Source organism: Perca flavescens, unplaced genomic scaffold (genome assembly GCF_004354835.1).
Source record: "Perca flavescens isolate YP-PL-M2 unplaced genomic scaffold, PFLA_1.0 EPR50_1.1_unplaced_scaf_4, whole genome shotgun sequence".
Taxonomy (NCBI): Eukaryota; Metazoa; Chordata; class Actinopteri; order Perciformes; family Percidae; genus Perca; species Perca flavescens.
In genome coordinates this window covers 435,943-450,224 of record NW_021166691.1, presented here as the reverse complement: position 1 = coordinate 450,224, position 14,282 = coordinate 435,943, and the positions used below count along the sequence as shown (strand labels likewise).

The 14,282-nt window shown below is 41.5% G+C and overlaps 1 protein-coding gene across 1 annotated transcript in view; it reads right to left on the bottom strand.

Annotated features, from left to right (window-relative positions):
- Positions 1 to 14,051, bottom strand: part of LOC114551724 (NACHT, LRR and PYD domains-containing protein 3-like) — a 33,392-nt gene extending 19,341 nt beyond the window's left edge. The window contains exons 1-6 of the mRNA XM_028572689.1: positions 13,910 to 14,051; positions 12,135 to 12,266; positions 9,625 to 9,703; positions 8,827 to 9,106; positions 4,939 to 6,760; positions 4,683 to 4,856 (exon numbers count right to left, since the gene is read on the bottom strand). Of these exons, the coding sequence (XP_028428490.1) occupies positions 4,683 to 4,856; positions 4,939 to 6,760; positions 8,827 to 9,106; positions 9,625 to 9,703; positions 12,135 to 12,266; positions 13,910 to 14,004 (2,582 nt within the window). The 5' untranslated portion in view covers positions 14,005 to 14,051. The remainder of the gene's footprint in view (positions 1 to 4,682; positions 4,857 to 4,938; positions 6,761 to 8,826; positions 9,107 to 9,624; positions 9,704 to 12,134; positions 12,267 to 13,909) is intronic.
- Between the last annotated feature and the right edge of the window lie 231 nt (positions 14,052 to 14,282).

Sequence of the window (14,282 nt, the reverse complement as noted above, 5' to 3'; positions counted from 1 at the left end):
ACTTTACCAGTGACCCAAAACAATGGACAAAAGCATGCTAACACACGGATAACTAGCGCCAGCAAGACTACAACCAAACAGGAGGGCTGTGGAATGGATAATAAATCAACAAGTGGCAGTCCTCCCTGGAACTCTTTTGGTGCAAAGCCTAAGAGTAAATCATTTTCCTGGGAAATGGGAGGACGACTAACGGGCAGGACACAGCGCCCTGAGATTTGTGATACGACCGGCTGGCCTGCATTATTACCCAGGCAGAGCGCCTCTTCAACCCCTATACTTAGTAGGACACAGCCTTGGACAGCTGCAAAAGGGAAAATCAGCAACAAAATGCCTCCCCAACAACTGAGTGTGCAGGTGAAGAACAGATTTGCTCCTCTGCTGCAGGACACTGGACACGACCTGGATTACGTCTCATCGTCACACAGCAGGGTAAGGACTGAGAGCAATTCTAAAAGAGAAAAGCTACAGGGAAAGCTAATGACTGGGCCCCTAACTCTGATTGTGGGTGACTCTGCTGTGAAAGATATAAAAAGCAGTAAAAACACCAAAATACTCCGTTTTCCCAAAGACATGGTGTCTGACTTGGCCCAAAGAATCCCAGATATCGTAGCAGCACACCCAACTGTGAAGAACATTATACTGCATATAGGGTCAAATGATGTTGTAAATCAAAAGTCTGAAGTGCTGAAAAGTGACTTTATGAATCTGCTGAACACAGTCAGCTCCCTAAACGTAAAGGTGTTTATCACTGGCCCTGTACCGCCAGTCAGAGGAGGAGATGAGAGTTTCGGCAGACTGTTGGCACTGAACAGATTGCTTTCAACTGCATGTATCAACAACCATTCAATGCAGTTCATTGACAATTTTAACATTTTCTGTGGCTGCAGACATCTTTTTAAAGCAGATGGACTATTCCTTAACAAACCAGGAGTAAAGCTGTTCACCTCTAGCCTACTTTACTTTCTGCACCACACATCTGCTCCCTTGGCCAAGGACACGAGACAAGATGAACCAAAACAAGAGGAAGACACAACAAAGTGCGGCAGTGAGCCACCACAGCCCCCACCTGAGCAAAGATTTGACCATGGGAGACCGAGGAGCGGAGATGAGAAATCTCAACCCCCCTTCTCACCCGTCCAACACTCCTCAAACCCCTTTGACAACCACGAAAGCTTTGAGGACCTCTTTAAGGATACGTCGCTCTCCCCTCTTTCCCCCATCCCCATGTTGGAGTTCACTGACCAGATGAAGCAGCTGGTAAATGCTGGAACCAAGTATGCCCCCCTTCCCTCTCCCATCGTAAAACGCCAGGCACCTCTGCCCCCTCAAGGACGGCAGTTAATTCCTTCTCCCCAAACGGATAAGGATGCTTGTGTGCAAAATGCAGTAAGCATTAACTGATATGGGCCGGGTCCAGGCTGCATGCCTAGTAGCACTCATGACTTTTTCCAAGACAAGCCTGGGCCCTACGTATTAGATTCTTCCACAATTTATGTTGTGATAGGTAATAGAAAAAGAATGGTGAATAAGCACGGAACTGCAAACTTTGCAAATTTAGCATCCATTCCTCGTCAGCCACAGTCTGTCCCAAAAAATTAAAATGCACCTACACTAGCACTACTAAACGTTAGGTCTTTGGCGGGAAAATCATTTTTAATCAATGATTTTATTATCAACCACAATCTTGATTTTATGTTTTTAACTGAAACCTGGTTGGACCATAATAACAGTGCTGCTGTTCTCATTGAGTCAGCCCCCCCTAACTTCAGTTTTATGAGTGAGAATAGAGTGAATAAGAAAGGAGGTGGAGTTGCCATTCTGTTTAATCTCTAATTCCAATGTACGCAAATATCTTACGGAAATTTTGCTTCTTTTGAATATGTGGCTCTTCAGCTAAGATCCTCCCCTCAAGCTCTACTTCTAAATATCTACAGGCCACCTAAATACTGTGCAAACTTCTTTGACAACTTTACTGAACTGTTGTCTATAATCTGTATTAACTTTGACCGTGTAATTATTGCTGGTGATTTCAACATTCATGTTGACAACCCCCAGGACCGAGGGACCAAAGAACTGTGTTGTGTTTTTGAGAGCTATGGACTGACTCAGCATGTGACACAGCCCACGCACAATAAGGGGCACACTCTGGACTTGATTATCTCCAAGGGTCTGAACATTTCCAAGGTTGTGGTGACTGATGTTGCTCTCTCTGATCATTCCTGTGTTTTCTTTAACGGCACTATCTCTCTGCCCAAAAGTGTTCAAACAAAGTTAATCAGAAAACGGTATATCACGGAAAACACCAGTGAATCATTCATTCAGCTTTTCTCCTCTACACCCACCCTCACTGGGGCCTCAGTCACTGAGCTTGTAGATAATTTCAACTGTAAAATTACGAATGTTATTGATGCTATTTCTCCCACTAAGGTCAAAGCTGTCTCTGGTAAGGAAAGATCTCCATGGAGAAATTTTATAGTTGTGAGAACAGAAAAAAGAGAGTGTCGAAAAGCTGAACGCAGTTGGCGAAAATCTAATCTCCAGGTCCACTATAACATCTATAAAGAGAGACTTTGCATTTATAATCTGGAACTAAGGAATGCAAGGCGGTCCTTTTTCTCTGACATTATCGCCAGAAACAATAATAATTCACGTGCTTTGTTTGCTACTGTTGATAGATTAACAAACCCTCCAGTACCAATAGCATCTGAACTGTTGTCTACCAAGGCTTGCAATGACTTTGCCTCCTTCTTCACAGACAAAATTCAGAAAATTAGACAAACAGTCAGTGCTTCCATATCAAGTACAGGATATGTGCTGTCACAGTGTTCACGCAAAACAAATTCCAACATGAGACAATTTCATACGATCAACCTTAAAAACCTGGAGGACATTATACAACATCTGAAAACCTCCTCCTGTTGCCTTAATATTCTACCAACGGGTGTTTTCAAAAATGTTTCGAATTGTTTGGCTTCTGATCTTCTACAGATTGTAAACACATCTCTGCTCTCAGGTATCTTCCCACAGGCCCTGAAAACTGCAGTCATCAAGCCACTCCTAAAAAAGAACAATCTAGACACGACACTAATGAGCAACTATAGGCCAATATCAAACCTTCCATTTTTAAGTAAAATCATAGAAAAAGTGGTTTTTCAACAACTCAACCTTTTCTTACCGCTAAACAACAGTTTTGATGCCTTCCAGTCAGGTTTTCGACCACACCACAGCACCGAGACAGCTCTTGTTAAAGTCTTTAATGACATCCACTTAAACACAGATAGTGGCAAAATTTCAGTCTTAGTATTACTTGATCTCAGTGCTGCATTTGATACGGTAGACCATGACATATTGCTTGACCGATTGGAAAACTGGGTTGGTCTTTCTGGCTCAGTACTAAAGTGGTTTGAATCCTATTTAAAGAATAGGGACTACTTTGTGTCTATAGGTAATTATACATCTGAGCATAGAAATATGACGTGCGGAGTTCCCCAAGGCTCAGTTCTGGGGCCTCTTCTGTTCAACATCTACATGCTTCCACTGGCTCAGATTATGGAAAACAACAAAATAAGTTAACATAGTTATGCGGATGACACACAAATTTACATAACCTTATCGCCAGGGAACTATAGCCCAATACAACAATTAATTATGTGCATTGAACAGATTAATGATTGGATGTGCCAGAACTTTCTTAAATTAAATGAAGAAAAAACGGAGGTGGTCGTTTTTGGAGCAAAAGAGGAACGATTGAAAGTCAGCGCTCAGCTTCAAACGACAATGTTAAAAACAACAGACAAAGCAAGAAATCTTGGTGTAGTCATGGACTCAGACCTAAATTTTAAAAGCCACATTAACATAATTAAAAAATCAGCCTATTATCACCTTAAAAATATATCAAAGGTTAAAGGGCTTATGTCTCAGCAGGATCTGGAAAAACTTGTCCATGCTGTCATGACTTGACTACTGTAACGGTGTCTTTACAGGTCTCCCTAAAAAATCAATCAGACAGCTGCAGCTGATTCAGAACGCTGCTGCTCGAGTCCTCACTAAAACCAAGAAAGTGGATCAAATCACTCCAGTACTGAAGTCTCTACACTGGCTTCCAGTGCCTCAAAGAATTGATTTCAAAATACTTTTACTGGTTTATAAATCACTAAACGGTTTAGGGCCAAAATACATTTCTGATCTGTTACTACATTATGACCCACCCAGACCTCTCAGGTGGTCTGGGACAGGTCTACTTGTTGTTCCCAGAGTCAGAACTAAACAGGGGGAAGCAGCATTCAGTTTTTATGCTCCACATATCTGGAACAAACTCCCAGAAAACTGCAGGTCCGCTGCAACTCTCAGTTCTTTTAAATCCAGGCTGAAGACCTATCTTTTTGATGTTGCTTTTCTTTAAATAATTTATTTTATTAAGTTTAATTTCTTATACAGCACTGTAACTTTTATTCTTATACTGCACTATCAATTTTATTCTTGTCTTTTAATGTTTTTAATTTGTTTATTATTGTTTTTAATTGTTTTCTAACTGCTCTTTAATGTTTTATGTAAAGCACTTTGAATTGCCCAGTTGTTGAAATGTGCTACATAAATAAAGCTGCCTTGCCTTGCCTGCCTTGCCTACTGAAGTTAATCAGAATTTAAATGGTCATCAGTTGAATGGGTTAATGAATCCTGACCTGAGAGTCTCCAGTATGCAGTGTGGACTCTTCAGTCCAACAGATATCAGCTTCACTCCTGAATCCTGCAGGTTGTTGTTACTCAGGTCCAGCTCTCTCAGACTAGAGGACGGGGAGCTGAGAACTGAGGACAGAGCTTCACAGCTTCTCCCTGACAGATTACAGCCACTCAGTCTGGAGAAACAAAAGGAAGGAAACAAGTAAATTATTTTTAAGTCATATTGAAAGTATTTCATTATTAATAAATCCCACTTACAGAGCTTTCTTGGAGGATTTGACCACTGGCAGCAGCCTCATAAGAGCCTTCTCTGAACCAGAGTATTTCTTCAGGTCAAACACGTCCAGATCTTCTTCTGATGACAGTAAGATGAAGACCAGAGCTGACCACTGAGCAGGAGACAGTTTATCTGTGGAGAGACTTCCTGAACTCAGGGCCTGTTGGATCTCCTTCACTAGAGAACGATCATTCAATTCATTCAGACAGTGGAACAGATTGATGCTTCTCTCTGCAGACAGATTCTTACTGATCTTCTTCTTGATGTAATGGATTGTTTCCTGATTGGTCTGTGAGCTACATCCTGTCTGTGTCATCAGGCCTTGTAGGAGATTCTGATTGGTCACCAGTGAAAGACCCAGGAGGAAGCGGAGAAACAAGTCCAGGTGTCCATTTGGACTCTGTAAGGCCTCGTCCACAGCACTCTGGTACAATTGTGTCGTTTGTTTTCTCTGGTGGAAAGGTTTTACATTTTCTCTGAAGACTTTAGGCAACCATGATGAGGTTTCTTTTCCTGACAGCAGGTTGACTCCAGAGTTGATGAATGTCAGATGGACATGAAGAGCAGCCAGAAACTCCTGAACGCTCAGATGGACGAAGTAGAACACCTGGTTCTGGTACAGTCCTCTCTCCTTTTTAAAGATCTGCATGAACACTCCTGAGTACACTGAGGCTGCTGTGATATCGATGCCACACTCTGTCAGGTCTGATTCATAGAATATCAGGTTGCCTTTCTGCAGCTGCTCGAAAGCCAGTTTTCCCAAAGACTCCATCATCTTCCTGCTCTCTGGACTCCAGGGTGAATCCGTCTCAGCTCCTCCATCATACTTAATGTTCTTCACTTTAAACTGAACCACCACAAAGTGGATGTACATCTCAGTAAGGGTCCCAGGCAGCTCTCCTTCCTCTCCGGTCTTCAACATGTCCTCCAGAACTGTAGCAGTGATCCAGCAGAAGACTGGGATGTGACACATGTTGTGGAGGCTTCGTGATGTCTTGATGTGGGAGATGATTCTGTTGGCCTGCTCCTCATCTCTGAATCTCTTCTTCAAGTACTCCTCCTTCTGAGGGTCAGTGAACCCTCTGACCTCTGTCACCATGTCAACACACTCAGGGGGGATCTGATTGGCTGCTGCAGGTCGTGTGGTTATCCAGATGTGAGCAGAGGGAAGCAGATTCCCCCTGATGAGGTTTGTCAGCAGTACACCCACTGAGGTGGACTTTGTAACATCAGTCAGGATTTTAGTGTTGAGGAAGTCCAGAGGAAGTCGACACTCATCCAGACCGTCAAAGATCAACACAACCGGGAACTCTTCAAATCTGCAGATTCCTGCTTCTTTGGTTTCACTAAAGAACAAATGAACAAGTTCCACCAAGCTGTACTCTTCCTCTTTCAGCATATTCAGCTCTCTGAAGGTGAATGGAAATATGAACTGGATGTCCTGGTTGGCTTTGTCTTCAGCCCAGTCCAGAGTGAACTTCTGTGTTAAGACTGTTTTCCCGATGCCAGCCACTCCCTTAGTTATCAATTTTCTGATTGGTTCTTCTCTTCCAGATAAGGCTCTAAAGATGTCTTCTCGTCTGATTGTTGTTTCTGGTCTATCTCGTTTCCTGGAGGCTTTTTCAATCTGTCTGACCTCATGTTCAACATTGACCTCTGCAGTCCCTCCCTTTGTGATGTAGATCTCTGCGAACATCTGATTCAGAGGAGTTTTGTTTCCTTCTTTATGAATCCCCTCAGACACACGCTGGAACATCTTACGTAATTTGGATTTGACGTTTTGCTGGCACGCAGCAAGAATCTCTGAAAAAATAAAACAATGAAATTAACGAGGGGTTGTTTTGGTGAATGTAAGTGTGTACATTTCGGTATACAGTACATGAAGCGCATTTGATGACAAGGTCCTGAATATGTTAACTATTAATACTAAAATGACTTAATATTCCTCAAAAGAAACGGATATGTTGGGTGTGTCAGTCATACATCTATGAACTTGTCATTGTCCAAATAAACCAGAAGGTATATAACTTAATTAGGGCCCGAGCGCCGACAGTGGCGAAGGCCCTATTGAAACTGAAGGAATTATTATTATTTCTTTATTATTTTCCTGTCAAATGAATTGGCTTTTTGAGGCCCTAACCCAAGGCACACAAAAATGGCATTGCGTTTAACGTAGACTCACGAAACTAGGTACACATATGTAACATGTCAAGATGTACAAAAAACTTCATTAGAGCCATACCCTAAACCCAACAGGAAGTCCGCCATTTTGATTTCAAAGTTCGAAATTAGTGCGATTTTGGCCATTTCCACACGTCGTACTTTAACGAACTCCTCCTAGAGATTTCATCCGATCAACTTCAAACTCGGTCTATGCCATCTTAAGATGTTAAAGATGAAAAGTTGTTAAAAGAAAAACTTTTAGTCATAGGGCGTGGCCGTGGCAGGGCAGCCATTTTGTGCGTTTTGCCGCCGAAACAGGAAGTGGGTGTAACTCAAGTGGACGTTGTCCGATTACCTCTAAACTTTTCAGGATTCATAAGAGTCCAACCCTGAGGACAAATGGCCGATATTTACTTAAAGTCATAGCGCCCCCTAGTGGCAACAGGAAGTTGGCCTAAAAGTCAAGGTGCTATACTTTAACAAACTCCTCCTAGAGATTTCATCCGATGGACTTCAAACTTGGTCTGTACCATCCCAACACCTTAACGATGAAAAGTTATTAAAAGAAAAACTTTTCGTCAGACGGTGTGGGCGTGGCGGCCATTTTGAGTGTTAGCGATGAACAAAGAAGTTGTTGTAACTTGAGTGTACGTTGTCGTATCTGCCCGAAATTTCTCACGATTGACAAGGGTCCAGGCCTGAGGACACCTACAGGCTAAAATTGACTTTTGGTCTGAGCGCCCCCCGCTGGTAACAGGAAATATGCCTTATATGACAAACATCATCCGATTTGCATGAAACTCAGAATGTGTTGTCTATGTGTGATACTGAGCCGCCCTCTATAATATGGCCACGCCCACTTACTCAGGCCACGCCCCCTTTCATAACATTTGAACCGTTTAAGGTATACCCTTGTGTGAGGTATCATTGAACTCAGCAGACTTCCTTCTTCATTGGTGATGGTTTGGCCCGCCCCCTATGTTCAAGCCACGCCCCCTTTTATTAATAATGTCCCAATTGATGTAAACACTTGTGTGAGGTATCATTGAACTCAGCAGAGACTTCCTTCTTTATAGGTGATGGTTTGGCCCGCCCCCTATGTTCAAGCCACGCCCCCTTTTATTAATAATGGTCCAATTGATGTAAACACTTGTGTGAGGTATCATTCATCTCAGCAGAGGCTTCATTTTTAATTGGTTTGGCTTTAGCCACGCCCCGTTTCACAGCTAATGAACCATATGACGTAAAGTCTTGTGTGAGCTATCGTTGAACTCGGCGGGGAGTTCCCTTTTCATTGTTGGCGGTTTGCGGCGTCTGAGTGCCGCGCAAATGGACGCTCGCAAGGAGCGGCGTCCGCCGGTAACCCCGACGCGCGCAGAGGCGCGAGGGCCCGTCCATCGCTTCTCGCAGCTTTAATTACAGATGGAATTAATATTGCCCAAGCAGTATCTTACAGTGACATCAGTGTGTGCCAATTTTTGTCTTTGTTTCATCATTTTTTGTTCTCAGAGACACTTTAAATTTTGTTTCTCTTGTGGATGTTTGGTAGCTTGTTCTGTTGTTGTCGTCAACACAACATACTGTAAGTATATTTGTAGATAAGATGGATACATTGGTAACAAAGCTAATGTTTGTTGAAAACTGTGATATATAAGTTTGATCTTTGTTAGATCCATTTTCTTTAATTCATGATGATTATGACTTACCTGCAGGTTCATAAATGAGGTTTGATAAATTCTCCACTAGATCATTTTGATTGATCTTCACTAAAACTATTCTGGTCACATTAATAGTGTTTATACTGTAGGTCTGGAACATTGTATCCACTGTGTTCACCCTGTTTACATCCTCCAGTTTACTCTTTCGGATTGCTGGGAAGTTTTTTAAGGTCCCTTTCTGCTGCAGGAACCACTTAAATTTTTCAAAGTCGTCGGTTCCCAAATCTTCTAAAATTCCCAAAATGACTTCTTGAGGCGTCTCCATCTTCTGCAAAGATCCAAAAGATACCAAAAAGTACACCGTCACTTAAAATAATTTTTTTGGTTGTTTAAAAATACTGATTAGCAAACAGACCAGTTTTGTATATTGTTATGATAACATTTGTGTACAAAAATAATAATTCAAGATTCATTCATGGATGATTAAAGATTCTGCATTAATTCTATTAGACTCCAGTGTTTCATCTGATAGAGTGGATCACTGTATCGTACCAGAGAGGCTCAGGCAGTAGATTTAAATGTTTGGATCAGCTCTGGAGTGGTTTTCTTCTTACCTTTCAGACAGGAGTTTTTCAGTTATTGTTTATTACTATGCTCCGTCATCTAAATCTATGTCTCAAAGTTCTTTCCTGAGTCCGATGCGGTTTGCTTTATACATTCAGCTCTGCTTTCTCACTCTATGGTGCAACATAAAAAACATAACAATGACAATCTTCTGGTCTATAAAGTACACCAGATGATTGTGAACAAGATAAATGTAAAAGTAATTGTTGTACATGTACGTACCATACATATGGAGTCCAGGTGTGTTTGATGCTGCTGGGAAGACTGATCACTGGGAACTTCTGAGCTCTCCTGTTCCACTCTGTGGAGGAATCAAGAACAATTAGCTCACATCTTGCAATGGTAAAGTCCCTTCAGTTGGCCTCAAAAAGATTCACTGTCCCAGATGAAGGAGTTCTCTCTGAGAGAGATCCACCATCATGGCCTCTGTATCCAATGCTAGGTACATCCCACGCAACTCTAGCTCTTCTCCAAAACAACAGCCACCCAATCCACTATCATTACCTGCCCGGCAGACATTTAAACATGGATGCAACAGAACTTCCTCAAAAACAACTGCAATGAATCTGAAATCGTCATCCTACACCCAGGTCCATGACTTCGGAATCACCCTCAACCCCACCCTGTTGTTCCTACCCCAAGTAAACCAGGTTACAAAATCTGTGTTTTTACACCTCAACAACATTGACCGGCCCCAGCTGTCCCTGCTTAGCCTGGTTGACAGCAGACCCTTCTTAGTTGTAACTGAGAGTGGGTCTGCGGATGGTTAATTTGCAGCTTATTTCCAAAGGGGCATCGTTAACGGTGGGTGAGCCTCTGGGCGCAACTGGATAGTCCTTCAACTAATCAATGATCCGGGTGACATAGCAGCGACAGTAGCATCAACGGGTTGCTGCGCTTGTTCGGTAGCAGTCATGTTGAATGTAAACAAAAAGCTGCTCGTCATCGTCAAATGGGCTTGAATGGGCTCTTGGCCAGACTGACTTGCAGAGCAAATCTCAAATTTGCCGGAAGTCATAAGGGCTTTCCCAGGCTTTCCCCCCTTCCCTCTGCCGCTACGTAACACTTATCCATGCCCTTATGACCTCCAGACGCACCTACTGCAATAGCATCCTCTATGGTAAACCCTACTAGATCCTCAATAAACTCCAAATATGTCAAAAACTCTGCCGCTTGGATGTTCACTAGCACCTGTCACAAAGACCACATCACCACTGACCAAGCACAAAACTTGGAGAGGCAGGTCTTTGCAGCCGCTTCCCGCATGGCGCAGTGGATATGACACATGCCTTTGGTGTGGGAGACCTGGGTTCGATTCCCACTGCGATACATCAACCAATGTGTCCCTGAGCAAGACACTTAACCCCTAGTTGCTCCAGAGGCATGCAAACTATGATATGTATAGCAATTGCAAGTTGCTTTGGATAAAAGTGACAACTAAATGACATGTAATGAATGTCTATCTCTGTGTAGTAACCATTCTTCTATATATGGAATATGTAACCAAGTGAAGGCATAGTCTCTAAACAGAGAGAACCAATGTAACTAGATGTCTTCTCTTGGTTGGTTTGAACAAACTTAGTGTGCACACAAAACAAGTGAATATTGGGCCAAACCAAATCTAAAACAACAGAAAATATTGTCTAATGAGAACAACAATAATATTAAAACTGCAAGCAGCGATGACGGGCCCTCACTCCTTGCCCAGGGGGTACTGGTAGATGCAACATCACATGTAGACAACACATTCTAAGTTTCATGTAAATCGGAATAACTTTTGCCAAGATACGACCTTTCCTGTTTCGATACCCACCTACAGGAAGTTGGTCCTCCATAACTTGTGCGTTGTTTTAGCTATCAAAATTCTTTTGATAACTTTTTGTCATGAGGGTCCTCCAAGTCTAAGTTTTTGTGCCGATCTGACACACACCCCAGGAGCAGTTAGACTAAGTAAGTTTCCCATGTATAGATATTTTGCCGATTATTGAAATAAAATTAAAACAGCGGCATCTAATGGCCAATTGCCGCCAAGTTTGGAACAGATGCTAAACTGGCCATGAGGAAAAAAAAAGTCAAGTTTTGGGGCAATCAGAATAATTGTTGCCAAGATAATGCAACTTGCCGTTTAGACAGGAAGTTGCTAAAACTTGCGCATTCATTCATCACGGCCTAGGGCTAGTTCGAAAGAATGTAAAACACATGAAAAATGAATAATTAAAAATATCCACCTACTGGTTGGGCAGAGCTAAAGAAGGAGTATGTGACATATGTTCGCAATGATCAGAGCAATATGTGTATTAAATTTGGTGAAGATGGGAACAACTATGTCCAAGTTAAGCCCTTCCACGCCTTAGGGGGCACTATAGAGCCCCCTGGCAACGCTCAAGCCCAATCACTACAGAACTTTGTAGTTTTTGCCAGTTCTGACATGTGGGCAAATTTGTGTGAGTTTTCCAGCATGCTAAGTCCCTCATAAATGTGAGCAACACTCAAAATAATAATCCTTACAAACAATCCTTACAACAATAGGTGCCACGCACTTTCAGTGCTCGTGCCCTAATTAGAACAAAACATGAGTACATTGCAGAGTTTTGCTTTAAAACTGAGCTACAACACCAGAGAACGATGCCCCCAAAGCTGAGCAGGCTGGAAGATAATCAGTGATAAAGAGTGTTTGATGGATCAGACCAACTGGAAGGCAGTTTCTTTTGTTCTCAGTTTTAAATCCTCACCTTTGATCAACAGAGTGACGTCCATCTTTGAAGGCCACTGGTAAACCCTTAGACAAGTCTCTCTTGATGGACACATAGCTGTGTTCAGGATCAGGTTCAGGTTCAGGAGATTCTGGTCTCTTCTGCTGGATCCTGAAACAAACAGATAAATGGGCATATTGAAAAAATCTTTTAACATAGACAACAGTTTTTATTGAATACTACTGATAACAACTGATACTTATACCAAATATAGTAATACAACAGGCTATATACATAATAATTAACAACTGAATACTAATAACTTACTTTTTGTCAAAAACATGTTTAAAATCCAAAAAACTATCAGGTTCAGGTTTCTGCTGGGTCCTTATAGAAAAACATATTTTTTGAAGATCACATGTTTAGTTAAAGACTCCCTGCATAACAATTTAAAATTAGGTTAAATATGTAATGTTTATAAGTTTAATTAATTTAAAATAAATGCCAATAATGACTTTCTGACAGAAACATGATTAAAGCCCGACCAATATATTGGCGGGTCGATATTATCGAACGATTTTAGGCATTTTCCGAAATATCGGTATCGGTAATGGCCGATAACTTCATATTTAAAACATAAAATAAAAACGGACGAAACCCCCTTCAAACATGTTGGCATTGCATAGATGTCCACCAGAAGGCGTTCTACAACGTCCTTGTTGGCAACACTCATATTTAACCCTTTAAGTTTCATATTTTAAGTTTGTATTTTTATACATTTTATTTGTCAGAACTTTAATATATTTTGATGTTCTGTTGTGACAATTAAACAAACAAGTTTATTTTAAAACTGTATTATTATATTATTGTAGTGAGAACTCATAAATAATGTTAGGGAAATCTGTTTCTTTTGTTATGCGTTTCTGGATTTTTTCTGGATCGGCAGATATATTGGAATATCAGATTTAAATAAATCCCCAAATATTTGTGTTGATATCTGCCTTAAAAATCCTTTATCGGTCGGGCTCTAATTAAAATCAATAAAACTATCCTTTATAAGATTCTACTTTTATAATATGCCAATGTTGTTCAGGAGGAGTTGGTTCTTTCAAATGTTTTGTAATGTTGCTGACTTCATAAAGTAAATTAAACCATTTTACAGCCGCTGCTTTGACCAGTCAGCTCCCTAGTTCACTCAGAGCTGATGAGATCTGCCAATTAGAGACTTATACATAACAAAAGAAGGAATGTCTGTAGTAATAGTACAGTGTAGGCCAGGGCCGTAGTATTTTGATTCGAGACAGTTTTTCCATGGTCTCGGACTTGCTGGTATTTGGACTTGGACTTGTCTCTGGTCTCTGCCACTGGTCTTGTCAAATATGACTTTTGGTCTTGACCAAGTCCAGGTGTCTTTATTATGTTAATAATAATATTGGAGGAAAAGTGAAACACTGGCCACCTGATAACCAATCACACACTAGATTATCTTCGCACACCCCCTGAATCTGCGTGCCCTGCTAACATTATCGCCATTCATTTTCATTGATTCAAACACACTGTAAAAAACAAAGATGTCTGCCAATTCTACCGGTTATTGCATACCAATGGCCACCTTTTCCAGGTATCAGCAGGGAACAGAGAGATCACTCAGATCAGATTTTAATACCAGCTGAAAACAGGGCCATAGATATCCCAGAGTGCACCTGGATGAAAGGCTACAGTGGGCTGGAAACACAGAGACCCTCTACAAGAAGACCACACACCCAATCAGACAACACTACTTCTAGTTTGTTGGAGGTTTCAAAACAACTCACCTCCAAGTTCTCCTTCTGTCCATTTCCAATCTCCCCCTCACCATTTCAATTGTCCTCTCCATTTCACGAATTTGCTCCTTCACACTTTTCTCCATTCTAATCTCCCTTACAGGTCACCTTGTTTTTTAAAGTAGTGGTTTCTCCATGGACCGGTGACTCTTCATGGACACACAGCTGGGTTCAGGTTTGGGTTCAGCAGGATTTGGTCTCTGATGGGTCAGATAAATAAGGATGTTTTCAGTCATTTTTGTTTTGCTAATTGGCATAAAACAATTTCCTTTACCATTCTCCCTTTCTCTCTCTGGCTCTCTGCATAATGTTTTGGAAGTGTATATTGCACTGTTGTATTTTTTCTTGTGTAAAAGTAAATTAA